At 37.4% G+C, this 13,961-nt stretch overlaps 1 protein-coding gene across 1 annotated transcript; it reads left to right on the top strand.

Moving 5' to 3' along the window:
• The first annotated feature begins 11,499 nt into the window (after positions 1–11,499).
• LOC149219672 (putative xyloglucan endotransglucosylase/hydrolase protein 8) lies at positions 11,500–13,271 on the top strand. Its single transcript, XM_089382646.1, has 4 exons — positions 11,500–11,779; positions 11,968–12,068; positions 12,203–12,399; positions 12,483–13,271. The coding sequence occupies exons 1-4, from the start codon at positions 11,575–11,577 to the stop codon at positions 12,901–12,903; spliced, it is 924 nt and encodes a 307-aa protein (XP_089238772.1). The 5' UTR covers positions 11,500–11,574; the 3' UTR covers positions 12,904–13,271.
• The last annotated feature ends 690 nt before the right edge of the window (positions 13,272–13,961 follow it).

Genomic DNA, 13,961 nt, shown 5'->3' with positions numbered 1-13,961 from the left:
GAAATAATACATAATGAATTTTTCCCTCAAAATTTTTATTTCATATTTTAATTCTTCCATAGAAACACATCTCCAAAGTGTTCCCCTCCATATCTATATCTTTGTATATCCTTACAAGTGTCACTTTTACATTATTTCCCTTTTAACTAGTGTCACTTATTAAAATAAGTATCATATTCAAATTGATTTTTGTAATGTCTTAATAGGTGACTTCTCAAGATTTTTGTTTCCAAGTTTTAACAAATGCTCACTTTTATTTTAAATATTATATTTGTTATTTTATATTTTTTCAAGTGTTTTATAAATGTCTACTTTTATTTTCAACAATATATATATTATTTTATATTATTTCATGTGTTTTTTTATTATTCATATTTGTTTATTTGCAAGTGTAATTTAGGTATCATGTCATATTTAATGTTCCATGACTATCTTATAATTCCATGATGCTAAATGAAAATGTAAACACTTAAAAATTTCCCTAGATTCATTATCAACCTATGTAAATGAGAGGGGCAGTTAATATAAGAGTCAAACATATTCTCATAAAAAAATTCATAAAACTCCAACCCCTTTACATCAACATCTTTTTCTCCTTAATAGAATTACCAAAATATTTAGCTGGGTCCCATCAACTAATAATATCAGCATGGAACCTGACAATAATATAGTATCTCCTAGATCACTAAACACATTTGAAAACACATATATATCATTCTGTGTTACTAAATTGAAATCAAATATATAATCATATAAAAAATCATTATCCAATGTTTAGACTAATAATTTCTCCATATATATATATATATATATATATATATATATATATATATATATATATATCACATCAACCAAATTTCTTTCCCTGTATTTACTACATAAACCACAATGTCATTACTTGTACCACATACATCATAATTACAACACATAGAACATAGTCAACCTACGAATATTCAATGGGAATATATGTTCAATGTAATTCCTCTTATGACTTTCATTGAGTTCCTATTTCTATATATCATGGTTATTTATTTTTAGTTTCCATTTAGGATTTTGTGGGTGTTATGGTATACTTTCTTATCTTTAAATGGTTTAATGATAAAATATCATTTTACTATCTTGCTAGCTCGAAATTTTATATTAATATTGTCTTCAACTAATGCTAGTATTATGGAAAGACATCCGTTTTGTTTTCTATCTATCATAGTTTTCATACTAATCTTGGGTTTTAGCCATTGGGGAGCACTTGAATAATACTCTAGCTAGGATTTCTTTCCATTTTTTATTTTGTTTTATCAAAAATGGATATCAAGGATTTAATATTTATCATCTTCCATGCTTTTTTGTGTTACTCGTTTTTAGTGGAATACATCATTGCTCTCCTTCTCACCTACAATACAAGTTTTAGATATTCTTTTGTGTCCTTCTAGGCATGACTTCTATTAAATATTGATAGGGTGAGAATACAATTCATATTGAGAATATTTCTATCATGATCAAGTATTCCGTCGACTATCCCAAATTGAACAAAAATAATATGAGAACTCGAAGGAAAAAGGGAATTCATTGAGCTTAGACATGGCTCTAATAGTTATATAGCAACATCTCGTGATCCACATTTAACAAATTCAATTTCAACCTCATTTCCTTACATGGATTCACACCAACCTAAATACATGGACCATATACAATTTTTTTTCCAAACACTATGTTCAAAAACACCATGAAGACATCAAAGACTTAGATGCTTTATCAAATGGAACATATGGACCAAGAGAATTAAGAATTGAGTCCTAATTTAAAATAAGTGCAAACTTTTTTTTCATCTCCTTGGATCGTAAATCATCTTATGGTTGTAAAAACCTTTTTGAAGCATTTATACAACCACAAATAATTATGTTTTACTAACATTGTCAAAACATCAAAATTAGTTCTCCTAATGAAGATAAAATTGTTACTTTGATCATGTAATTCGAAGAATTTATCCACTCATACATGTCCCACCCTCTTGAACATAATTATGGTTGGCTTCACCTCCTTGAGGATATCTTCCAACAAATTCATTATCAATTACTAGACATCCCCTAAAACATTGCAATGCAAAGCAATAAATATGATTACTTAGATAGCAATAATGCTCACAACCTTGTCCTTTATGAAATTACATCTCCACTTACTCCAAAGCTAACTATAAGTAACTTAGCATAGTTCTCATGCTTTGTTTGCTCTCTTTCACAATAATATTTTACATATAATCTCTTATTCAAAATAATATCATACATACAATCTTTTAATTACAATACCTACAAAAATTGATATTGAAGATTTGAAACAAAAAATGTTTATTTATTACAATAAATCTAGCATGCACAATTTCAAGTTGCAACAAATCAACTTTCTCAATAATATTTAAAGTCATAAGACATTCTAAACTTTTCAAATTTACATATGGGCCAATCATAATGACATTTTTTTTCCTTTTTGATCTGAAAATCACTCGTGAATGATCTCAGTTAATTAATGAAGGTATTACAGACCCATGTGTTGGGGTGTGCCTATGTTATTTTAAGAAACAAATCGATAAGATTTCGAAATACACAGGCACTTGGAACAGTAAGAGAAACACAGTAAGAAAATACAAAAAAAACACAACAAATTTAATAAGGAGTTCACCTAATCCTCCTGGGCTATGTCTCCTAGTCTAGCCTTCAGTGGTGGCCTTTTATATTGTGTCTTAAAGAAAATATTTTACAATAAGGAGCTCAATTTGAGTCTCGCTTAATAGATAATGATCAGTAGGATTGTGCTTGGATCCCCCAAGTCTTTAGAGTACACAGACTCCCCTTACTGAATCTCATCCTCGACTGGTCTTTGTGGTATGAGTCCAATTTGGTACTCAATACCTGACAGGTCTACACAGAGGAGTTGCTTGAACCTCTCAAGCCTTCTCCGGAGTTCACATGCTCTCAATATCTCTCTGTTCTATCCCGCTCGATGCTGCCTTTGCTCTACAGGTCAGCTCGACTTCCTTGTTCTCTGCAATTTGCTTCTTTCTCTTCTTCTGTTCCCTCTACTCTTTGTCTGTTCGTGGCTTAAAGCCAATCTGCTCTCTGACTGTTCGTTTCCTCTTCTCGGCTCTCTAGATTGCCTACCTCAGTCCATTGGAATTCCCCTGCTCTGCATCATCATAACTGTGTAACGCTACACAAAGAGGTGTCCACTTATCACCTTACGAACTGAGTGTTAGTTTTCTTTAAACGGTCGTTATTTCCGTTACTCCAGGATTTTCCCGCGAAACTGATTCTTCTGCCGGCTCATCGGTCCTGCTGGACCTCAAATCTTTATGCGCTTCAGTCTATTTCCCCGTCAAATCCAGTCATCCATCGGGTTAATTCTCCGCTGTTGATTTGGAGCCTCTAGATCCTACGGTCTCCGTCTATATTGCACAGGTAAGTTTCTTGACCGTTACTCATGCAATGTAAGCGGTTTTCTCTCTCATCCGTTGGACACGCATCGCTCGGTGTGTGGCATCACGCTGAACTCAGCCAAACCCACTTACCGCTTGAAGTGAACATGATATCCTGCCAGTTTTGGGCGCGGGACCCACCTTCTGACGATTTCAGCGATTTCCGTGCACTTCTATGCTTTTCCCTGTGACCAAGTGCTCAGGGCATTCCTTCACTAAGAGTTTTTCCCTGCGATACGCGATTTGTGCTAATCACGTATCAGACATTGCCTCTGTTTCTGGATCTGGGCTTCCGATTGCCAATTTGCATCCATGTGCGGTCTCCATGGGCCAATAGTCAGCGCGCTTTGACCAAGGGTCCTCGTTGTTCCAGGCTAGCCACAAATTGCCATTGTCCAGAGGTCATTTCTGATAAGCTCGTTATTCCTGAGATTTTGAAGCCTGACATAATTTGAAACAGTCATGGAAATGTTTAAGGATCCAATTCGGATCACGGCCTTCCCACTGAAAAAGCTTTTGGACCACCAAAAGTTGGTTTTCAAGCATCGACTAAGTGAGGGTATAACTGTCTCACTTGTCCAATCTCTATCCATTTTGCACTGCTTGGCTTTGAACCCTTGAGTCCAATCCTGAGGTACTCAACATCTCCCCTGCGCGTTGTCCTCACCTTCTTGTCCAGAACTGTGTCTTCCTACAATTCATTGAGATATTCAAGTAACAGATCATCAATAGAAGGCAATTGACTCTGCTCTTCAGGATCTTCAATTAATGAAGGTTCAAATAGTCTCAAGCTATCTACATTAACGACTGAGTAGATGTGCATTTAAGCTGGTAAATCAAGGCAAAAAAAATTCTCACCAATTTTCTCAAGTATCTTGAAAGGTCCATACCTTATTGGCTTTAGCTTTTTACCTTCACCTTGCATTCTGTCTTTGTTGATATATAACCAGACTTGATCACCAACTTGGAAACTATGCTCCATCCGATGCTTGTCATGCCTTGCCTTGTATTTGGCTTGGCTCTTTTCCAGTTGTTCCTGTACTGCCCAGTGAATCTCTTGGATTTGTTCAATGAACTTGGTTGCCTTGTCCACATCACTGTGTCCACCAACTGCTATGTCTTTACCAAAGACAAAATCCAAGGGAAACCTTGGTGTGAAACCGAAACAGGTCTCAAAAGGAGATCTCCGTGTAGAAGAATGTTTGGCTCGATTGTAAGCATGTTGCACATAACACAAATGTTCATCCCAAAGTTTGGGATGCTTGCTGCAATAGCCTCTGAGCAACTGGATCACTGTCCTGTTGAATACTTCTGTCTGGCCATCTGTCTGTGGATGAAAGGTTGTGCTTTTCTTCAGTTTGGTGTCCATCAGTTCCCATAGACTTGACCAAAACTTCCCAACAAATCAGGTGTCTCGATCAGATACAATGGAAGTGGGTAATACAAAATGAACCCATACATGCTGAAAGAACAACTTTGCAGTTTGTTCAGCTATAATCTATTTATTACAAGGTATGAAAAGACACATTTTGTTGAACCTATCCACACCAACATATAAATAGTCATGACATTTCCTAGATTTAGGCAGTCCTCCAACAAAGTCCATGGAAACACTTTCCCAAGGATGAGAAGGAACTGGCAGTGGAGTGTACAAGCCTAGTTTTCTATTGTTGGGCTTGCTTTTAGCACACATGGTATACCCTCTTACATATCTAGAAACTGTCTCATTCATTTTTGGCCAATAACAAAATCTTTGCAGTTGTGCAACCGTTTCACTTACACCAAAATGACCTGATATTAGAGAAGTGTGTGCTTCCCGAATTATCTTTACTCTTTCAGTTTGCGAAATGCATAGCTTCCCACAATGATACAAGAGTTGGTCCTTAATGTGATAATCCAATTCTTCTACTCATTTGCCTTGACTTAAAGTTGCATATACATCTTTGAAATCTATATTTTGAGCATATTGTTCAATGTAGCTCTCATGCAGTACTGAATTATTCTTAAGTATAGTGGATGCATTTATAATAGGTCTAGACAACATATCTGCAACTTTATTGTGTATGCCCTTTTTATACCTGATGACTAAATGAAATTGTTGTAGAAAACCCATCCACCTATAATGTCATGATTGCTGCAACTTAGTTTGGGAGTGTAGATATTGAAGTGGTTGATGATCAATATGTATGACTGTCTTTTTGCCCATTAAGTAATGTTTCCACTTTTTCACATTCTGTACTAATGCATACAATTCTTTATCATATGTTGGATAGTTAACTACTGCAAAATTAAATGTCTCAAAATGATAACATATGGGTTTACCGTGTTGTATTAACACTGCTCCCATGGCATAATCACTGGCATCCATTTGGATCTCAAATGGTCTTTGAAGATCAGGCAGTGCTAGTACTGGTGTTGTACTAATATTTTCTTTCAAGGTGTCGAAGGCTTTTTGCTGTTTTCCTCCCCACTGAAACACCTTGTTCAATCCTGTTAAAGCATGTAAGGGAGCTGCAATTAAGGAAAAGTTAGAAATGAACTTTCTCCAATATTGTGCTGCTCCTAAGAAGCTTCTAACTTCTGTAGCAGATTTGGGTTTAGGTCAGTTTACAATGACTGCGACCTTAGAGGGATCTATCTTCAATTCACCACCCCCTACTATATGACCCAGATAATTCAAAGATGTTTTGCCAAATTCACATTTTGAGAGTTTAACATAAAGTTTTTCTCTTTTCAAAACATCTAGTGTCTGCTTAACATGCTTTAAATGTTCTTCCCACGTTTTGATAAATATAAGAATGTCATCCAGATATACAATAACAAAATCATCAAGAAAAGGTCTGATTACATCATTCATTATTCTCATGAAAGTAACAAGAGCATTAGTTAAGCCAAAAGGCATAACCAGTCACTCATACAATCCCTGCTTTGTTTTGAAAGCAATGTTCCATGCATCTTGTTTTGCAACTCTGACTTGATGATATCCACTATGCAAGTCTAACTTGGAAAAATAAACGTCTTCTTTCAATTGATCTAATAGGTCATCTATGCGAGGAAGGGGGTAACGATTTTTTATCGTTATCTTATTCAGTGCTCGGTAATCAATGCACATTCTCCACGAGCCATATTTCTTTCTCACCAAAACGATTGGAGACCCACATGGTGATGTGCTAGGTCTGATGAATCCCTTCTCGAGCAACTCCTACACCTGCTTATTGATTTCTGCATCCTCTACAGCGGACAACCTATACATTTCGATGTTAGGAAATGGAGCATCTTGCTGCAAATTAATATCATGCACTATTTCCTTTTTGGATGGCAGACCTTTAGGTTCTTGAAACAAGATATCATATTCTGAAACAACTTTTTCTAAACCAGCTTGTTGTTTAGCATCACAGCCCTCAAATACATTGGTTTTATCAGGTTTCTTTTCTTTTACATCCATCAGTAAAAATTGTTTGCATGAATTTACAATTCGTTTCATCTGCCCCGAGTTTATGAGAGTGTAATTATTCTTGAGCTTATGAGCTCTTACAAAGTATTCAATTCCATCTTTAACAAGTAGATACTTGTTCTCAACTCTATAGAAAATAGCTTTTCTATCATACAAGTAAGGACTTCCTAAAACAATTCCACATATATCCAAAGGAACTATATCTAACTCAACCTCATCTACAAATGCTGACCCAAAAGAAAACTTAAGTTTACATTGTCTAGCCACTTGTAGTTGTGCTTTATCACTTAACCAACCTAATGGGTATGGTTTCTTGTGAGGTGTAGTCAGTAATCCCAACTTCTTTACAATTGCTTTAGAAATTAAATTTACTTGTGAGCCACTATCAAACAAAGTATCAATCTTTTGATGCTTGGAAATAACTTGAATATGGAAAAGCTCATGTCTTTTTCTCTCATTTTCCTCATCATTAATAGATTGTGCATAATTACTAGTAGATGCTTCAGAATTTTTACCTTTTATACCTGTAGCTATAATGGTTGTTTCATCTCCTGAGTCCGACCCCAAATCTTTCTGAATAGCTGCAGCAGTCTTCTTCTTCTTGCCCTCGAACTTCTTAGGTCTCAGCTCCGGATGCAGAATCCAACAGTGCTCATCATCATGCCCGTCCTTCTTACAGTGAGTGCATGAAGACTTGTTTTTCTGTGCAATGTTGGCCTTCCTCTCTTTCCATTTCTGTTTTTTTTCTCCTTATTCTTGCTTGCAATGGGCTTGGATGATCCTCCAACTTTTGGGTTCCCATTCTTTCCTCTAGCTTCTAGATGTGTAGTTTGGAAAGATACCTCATCTATACTAGTGGGATTAAACATGAGGATAGTGTGCCTCATGTAGCTGTGTAGACCACCTATGTACTTCAACAGAGTCTCAGGTGAGTCTAATGAAATTCCTAGAATCAAAGCTCCCTTCCTAAATTCTTGGGTGTAACCCTGTACACTTTGTCCTTTTAATTGGCGAAGAGTTTGCCAGCTCATCATGGCTTGCTGCATGTAAGCTAGTGGATAGAACTGCTTTTTCATTGCAGAAACAAATTCACTCCAGACAGAAAGAATCTTACCATGTTTTTTCATTTCAACTTATGTCCTGCCTTCCCACCATACCAAGGCAGTGCCTCCGAGGCGTAGGCTAGCCAGCTGAATCTTACTCTTGTCTGAGTCGATACTCTGTACTCTGCAATAAACATCAATTTGTTTGATCCAATTATCCAGCTTCTCTGCATTCAACTCTCCATCATACATTGGTAAATCAAATTTAACATCTAATTTGATCAAAGATGTCTTCTTTTTATGTTCAAGGCTATTAGGAGGTGTGAGAAAGCTTTCTTCTTTCCCTTTGCCTTTTGAGTGGTCATGGAGGAGAGACTCTTCTTCTCCTTTATCTTGCTTGGAGCTTGATGAGTCCTCATCTTTATGTTTCCGAAAGTCCCTATACATTTCCTCTACCATGGACCTCATGCTCAGGGAACTATCTATGAATTGAGGGTCTGGCCCCAAGGGACTTTCCTCTGACATTCTTTTCTAAGGATAGACTCTTCCAATTTCTGGGTTAGTCTCAACCAACTCTCCTTCTCCTAATTTAAGCTTTGATCTAGTTAGCATTCAACAACAAAATCCAACACAAGCTTGTCTAACCTTAAACAACCTAGAGCTCTGATACCACTTGATCTGAAAATCACTCGTGAATGATCTCAGTTAATTAATGAAGGTATTACAGACCCATGTGCTGGGGTGTGCCTATGTTATTTTAAGCAACAGATCGATAAGATTGTGAAATACACAGGCACTTGGAACAGTAAGAGAAACACAGTAAGAAAATACAAAAAAAACACAACAAATTTAATAAGGAGTTCACCCAATCCTCCTGGGCTACGTCTCCTGGTCCAGCCTTCAGTGGTGGCCTTTTCTATTGTGTCTTAAAGCAGAGATTTTACAATAAGGAGCTCAATTTGAGTCTCGCTTAACAGAGAATGAACAATAGGATTGTGCTTGGATCCCCCAAGTCTCTAGAGTACACAGACTCCCCTTACTAAATCTCGACCTCGACTGATCTCTGTGGTATGAGTCCAATTTGGTACTCAATACCTGGCAGGTCTACACAGAGGAGTTGCTTAAACCTCTCAAGCCTTCTTCGGAGTTCACAAGCTCTCAGACTCTCTCTGTTCTGTCCCGCTCGATGCTGCTTTTGCTCTATAGGTCAGCTCGGCTTCCCTGTTTTCTGCAATTCGCTTCTTTCTCTCCTTCTGTTCCCTTTGCTCTTTGTCTGTTCGTGGCTTAAAGCCAATCTGCTTTCTGACTGTTCGTTTCCTCTTCCCAGCTCTCTAGATCGCCTGCCTCGGTCTGCTGGAATTCCCCTGCTCTGCGTCATCATCGCTGTGTAACGCTGCACAGAGAAGTGGCCACTTGTCGCCTTATGAACTGAGTGTCAATTTTCTTTAAATGGTCGTTATTTCTGTTACTACAGGATTTGCCCACGAAACTGATTCTTCTGCTAGCTTATTGGTCATGCCGGACCTCAAATATTTATGTGCCTTAGTCTATTTCCCCATCGAATCCAGTCATTCGTCAGGTTAATTCTCCGCCGTTGATCTAGAGCCTCTAGATTCTATGGTCTCTGTCTATATCGTGCGGTTAAGTTGCTCGACCATTACTCACGCGATGTAAGCGGTTTTTTCTCTCATCCGTTGGACACGAGTCGCCTGGTGTGTGGCATCGCGCTGAACTCGGCCAAACCCGCTTACTGCTCAAAGTGCACGTGATATCCTGCTGGTTTTGGGCGCGGGACCCGCCTTCTAACGATTTCGGTGATTTCCGTGCGGTTCTATGCTTTTCCCCGTGACCAAGTGCTCGGGGCTTTCCTTCACTGAGAGTTTTACCTTGCGATACACAATATTGTGTATCAGAAACTGCCTCTGTTTCTGGATCTGGGCTTCCGATTGCCAATTTGCGTCCATGCGCGGTCTCCATGGGCCAACGGTCAGCGCGCTTTGACCGAGGGTCCTCGTTGTTCCGGGCTGGCCACAAATTGTCATTGTCCAAAGGGCATTTCTGATAAGCTTGTTATCCCTGAGATTTTGAAACCTGACATAATTTGAAACAGTCATGGAAATATTGAAGGATCCACTTCGGATCACTTTTTTTCTCTTTTCCCCATTTTTCCAATAAAAACCTTTTCACTATTAATTTTTAATAACATCAAAATTATGATATATTTACCTATACTTTTATTTTTTATCTATAATTCAATCATTGTAAATATTTAAATAAATACATCATAAAAATATTTAATTTAAACTACTTTAATGTTCTGTTTATAAAAATATTTAATTTAATCCACCTTTAATCTTCTTCTTTTTATGCTTTTTATACCTCTTTTGAAGTCAATAAAACCAAGTAGGTTGCCCCATTTTCACAAAGATCATTGCATATCATGGTGATAAGTTATTTACTTATCATTGGCCCACGCCTCAAAGCTTAAATATAAATGTCACATAAGCAAAGGACCACAGCCTCAAATTTATAAGCTTTAGTTTTAAATTAAAAGAAAGAGGAGGTAAAAAAAAGGAAAAGAAAAGGAGAGGCAAAGCTTGGAGTCACTTTTTCATTGGCCTGTGTGCATTCAAGATGATAGACCCAACGACATTCAGGGATGTCACTAGACATATTCTGTGGATTGTAACCACCGACATATATAAACAACCAATCTCTTGGAAAGTAAAACACAGATCTCAATGCTCAGGTCCCATGTATGCTATTTTAATATAAAGGAAACTTTTGATCCACATCAATCTCTCTCTCCATCAAATTTCCGCCAAAAATCGCACAATAAAATTCTTATCCCACCCCATCACTTTCTCTGTAGGGTCGAATAGGTTAATGGACCACAAAACTCGAAGCGTATTTGGGAGGACCATTGTATACGGTGGAAGCAAAACCGCTAATTTTTTATGGGCATGGAAGACATAATCATAGGCCTTGGTATCAAGGCCTGTATTGACAAAATGTGAATGGATCATGGCATCATCAAGGCCAGGCACAAAATTTCAATCTCATGAGTTAATAATAAATAATTGAGTTGAGAAGAGCAACGGCTGGAAAGCACAGCTAGGCATGCATGTCTCCGTCGGGCAATGGGATCGAGCGGAAGTTTATATATTGTATCAGAGGTCAAGGCCCACGTTATTCGAAGGGCAACTCGCGGAACCCTTCCCTAATCAATAAAAAGATGGAAAGTGGTGGCACGGACCGCAGTCCTTTGCGGATTCCACCATTGGACTTCTGTTGATTCGCTGAGAGGCCGAAATAATGGCTATGTAAATACATGTCGATAATTAAACTGAATTGATGGCGTCTACAGGACGACCCGTGATCGATCCCCCGAGGTGCGAATCTCGATTACCCACAGCCTAATCTCAATCTTCACACTCTCGCCTTCCTTGGACGTCAGTACAGCTGGCGTATCGCGTATGGGTTACTGTGCTGTGAAGGAGCGGGGTATAGCTCGCCCTATTTATATTCATGCTTGTAGGCCTGTCACTCCACAGCCTTGAGCACTTGTCACTCCACTCAGCAAGTGCTTTATATCTCCTGTTTTTGTAAATATGGGTGGGATTTGGAAAACAGTGGGATTGAGTTTCTTGTTCTTGGGCTTGAGTGGTCTGATTGCTTGTGTTTGTTGTCAGTCCGACGGGGATGATTCATCTGCTAAGGTTTTTGATGATAATTTTCAGATAATGTGGGCTCAAGATCACTTCAGGACATCTGAAAATGGCCAAGTATGGCACCTGGTTCTTGACCAGAACTCAGGTATTTATATGGCTAATGTTTGGATGACATAAAATAATTGATTAGCCGAAATTTGAAAGGGCAACGTTCAAGATTTGTTATGTTAATCGGCCTGCTGAGGTTGAATATATGGCCCCTAATATATTGTTGGCTTCAATGAATAAACTAATCACTGTCCTAATGATGAGGATGATCTCTGGTTTGTGTAGGTTCTGGGTTCAAGTCCAAGTATAAGTACAGATTCGGATGGTTTAGCATGAAGCTCAAGCTCGTACCAGGAGATTCTGCAGGAGTCGTCACTGCTTATTATGTGCGTTTCATCTTTGTGATTACGTCATCATGATAATCAGACAAAAATCCCCTCTAGGAATAGACTCAGGTGCTGAAATTAATGATGTTCTAATAGGTGGTTTGCTTTTTTTTGTGTGTGATACTCGATTGCAGATGTCTTCTAACACCGACATGAATAGGGACGAGCTGGACTTTGAGTTTTTAGGGAACAGAAGTGGAGAGCCCTATGCTCTGCAGACGAACATCTATGCAAAGGGTGTGGGTGGAAGGGAACAGAGGCACATCCTCTGGTTCGATCCAACGACACAGTTTCACACTTACTCCATCCTCTGGAACTCTCATCAGATTGTGTAAGCATATCACTATTGCTCTCAGGATCAGTGTTTATATGAATAATTCCCAAAATTCACAGAGATATACAATGGCTTTGCAGGTTCTCCGTAGACCAAGTTCCTCTGAGAGTCCACAGGCACACTGAGGCCACAAGCGATGTGTTCCCTAAAGAACAGGGGATGTACATGTTTTCCAGCATTTGGAATGCAGACAACTGGGCAACCAGGGGTGGGCTTGAGAAGACAAACTGGACTGCCGCTCCATTCGTGTCATCGTACAAGAAATTCCATGGCCTCGGCTGCAAATGGGGGGATGACAATACAACCCTATTGCCCTGTGCTAACGATAAGACTGCAAATGCAAGGCACTGGTGGGATGAGGCCGTGGCCTGGACTCTGACGAAGAAGCAGAGGGAAAATTACAGGTGGGTGAACAGCAAATACTTGATCTACGATTACTGCAATGATCAGTCCCGCCACTCCATTAAACCAGTGGAATGCTCAGTTGCTCCCTGGGACTGAACATGATGATCTCACCATCTCATCTTTTCTCCGATGGTCTGAACAAGAAGCTACAAATCCGTGTCAGAATATTGAACAGTCAGCTTCCTTCTCTTGCAATCTTGTTATGAAATAAGTGCCTTATTGTGTTATAGTCATAGTCAGCCAATAGTATGGGGTTTGACTTTAAGAATGATTGCGATGGCCTTATCTGTACAAATAATCCGTACCCATAAATTACGCTGCTAGTTTGTACAGATTACACTTTTGTAGATACGCCGTATGAATATGGGATCGAAAAAATGCTACCGTCAGACCTTTCTGTTTACATGGAAACGGATCAGTATAGTTCATATTCGATTAATAAGAATAGATTTATTCGCTCAAAAGTCACAATTAGTTTTACACTTTCTTCGATCATTATATATATTCTATATATCTCTATTAATTAAAAATCATTTTTTAAAATATAAATTTATTATATATTTGTAATGAGTAAAAAAATATTTTTTAAACATAAATTTATTAGATATTATTTTTTAGGATTTATGGAAATGGTAATTTTTCATGGAAATGGTTATAGATGAATGATTTACCTAAAGCAACTGAATCTCAAAAATAATATCTAATATATTGTACTGAGAAAACCCCTCAATACTTTAATATAAAATTTGTAATTTGTAAAAATTTGTGTAAATAGTGGAATGTTTATAAACATATATAATTATAATAAAATGTTATCTTTTGCCTAACATAAAAATTTACACGATCGAGGTCATTTAGTAACTTGACCAACCAACATTTTTTTTAGTAATAAGGCTAACATATTCTGTGAAAAGTGGAATGTTTATAAAATAGATAATAAAATATTTGTTCATTTTTATTATAGATATAAGAATTGTTGTAAAATTATATTTAATATAAAATTTGTAATTTGTAAAAGTTTGTGTAAATAGTGGAATGTTTATAAACATATATAATTATAATAAAATGTTATTTTTTTAAGAGTGAATTTTCAATTCTATTTATATATTTGTGCTATTTTGGAATTAGATTGATTAATATGATCTAGATTATAT

The sequence above is a fragment of the Pinus tabuliformis genome, chromosome Q (assembly GCF_031772625.1).
Source record: "Pinus tabuliformis cultivar Carrire ecotype Pingquan chromosome Q, CPIR1, whole genome shotgun sequence".
In the NCBI taxonomy this organism is placed as follows: Eukaryota; Viridiplantae; Streptophyta; class Pinopsida; order Pinales; family Pinaceae; genus Pinus; species Pinus tabuliformis.
The sequence above is the reverse complement of the archived record's forward strand: the minus strand, read 5'-3'. Positions and strand labels throughout refer to the sequence as shown.

What these genes read in the sequence shown, in the direction of transcription:
- LOC149219672 (XM_089382646.1), top strand. Translation starts at nt 11,575, where the DNA reads ATGGGTGGGATTTGGAAAACAGTGGGATTGAGTTTCTTGTTCTTGGGC. An exon ending in GGTTCTTGACCAGAACTCAG is followed by an intron (nt 11,780 to 11,967) that starts GTATTTATATGG and finishes TGGTTTGTGTAG; the next exon opens with GTTCTGGGTTCAAGTCCAAG. An exon ending in TGGAACTCTCATCAGATTGT is followed by an intron (nt 12,400 to 12,482) that starts GTAAGCATATCA and finishes ATGGCTTTGCAG; the next exon opens with GTTCTCCGTAGACCAAGTTC.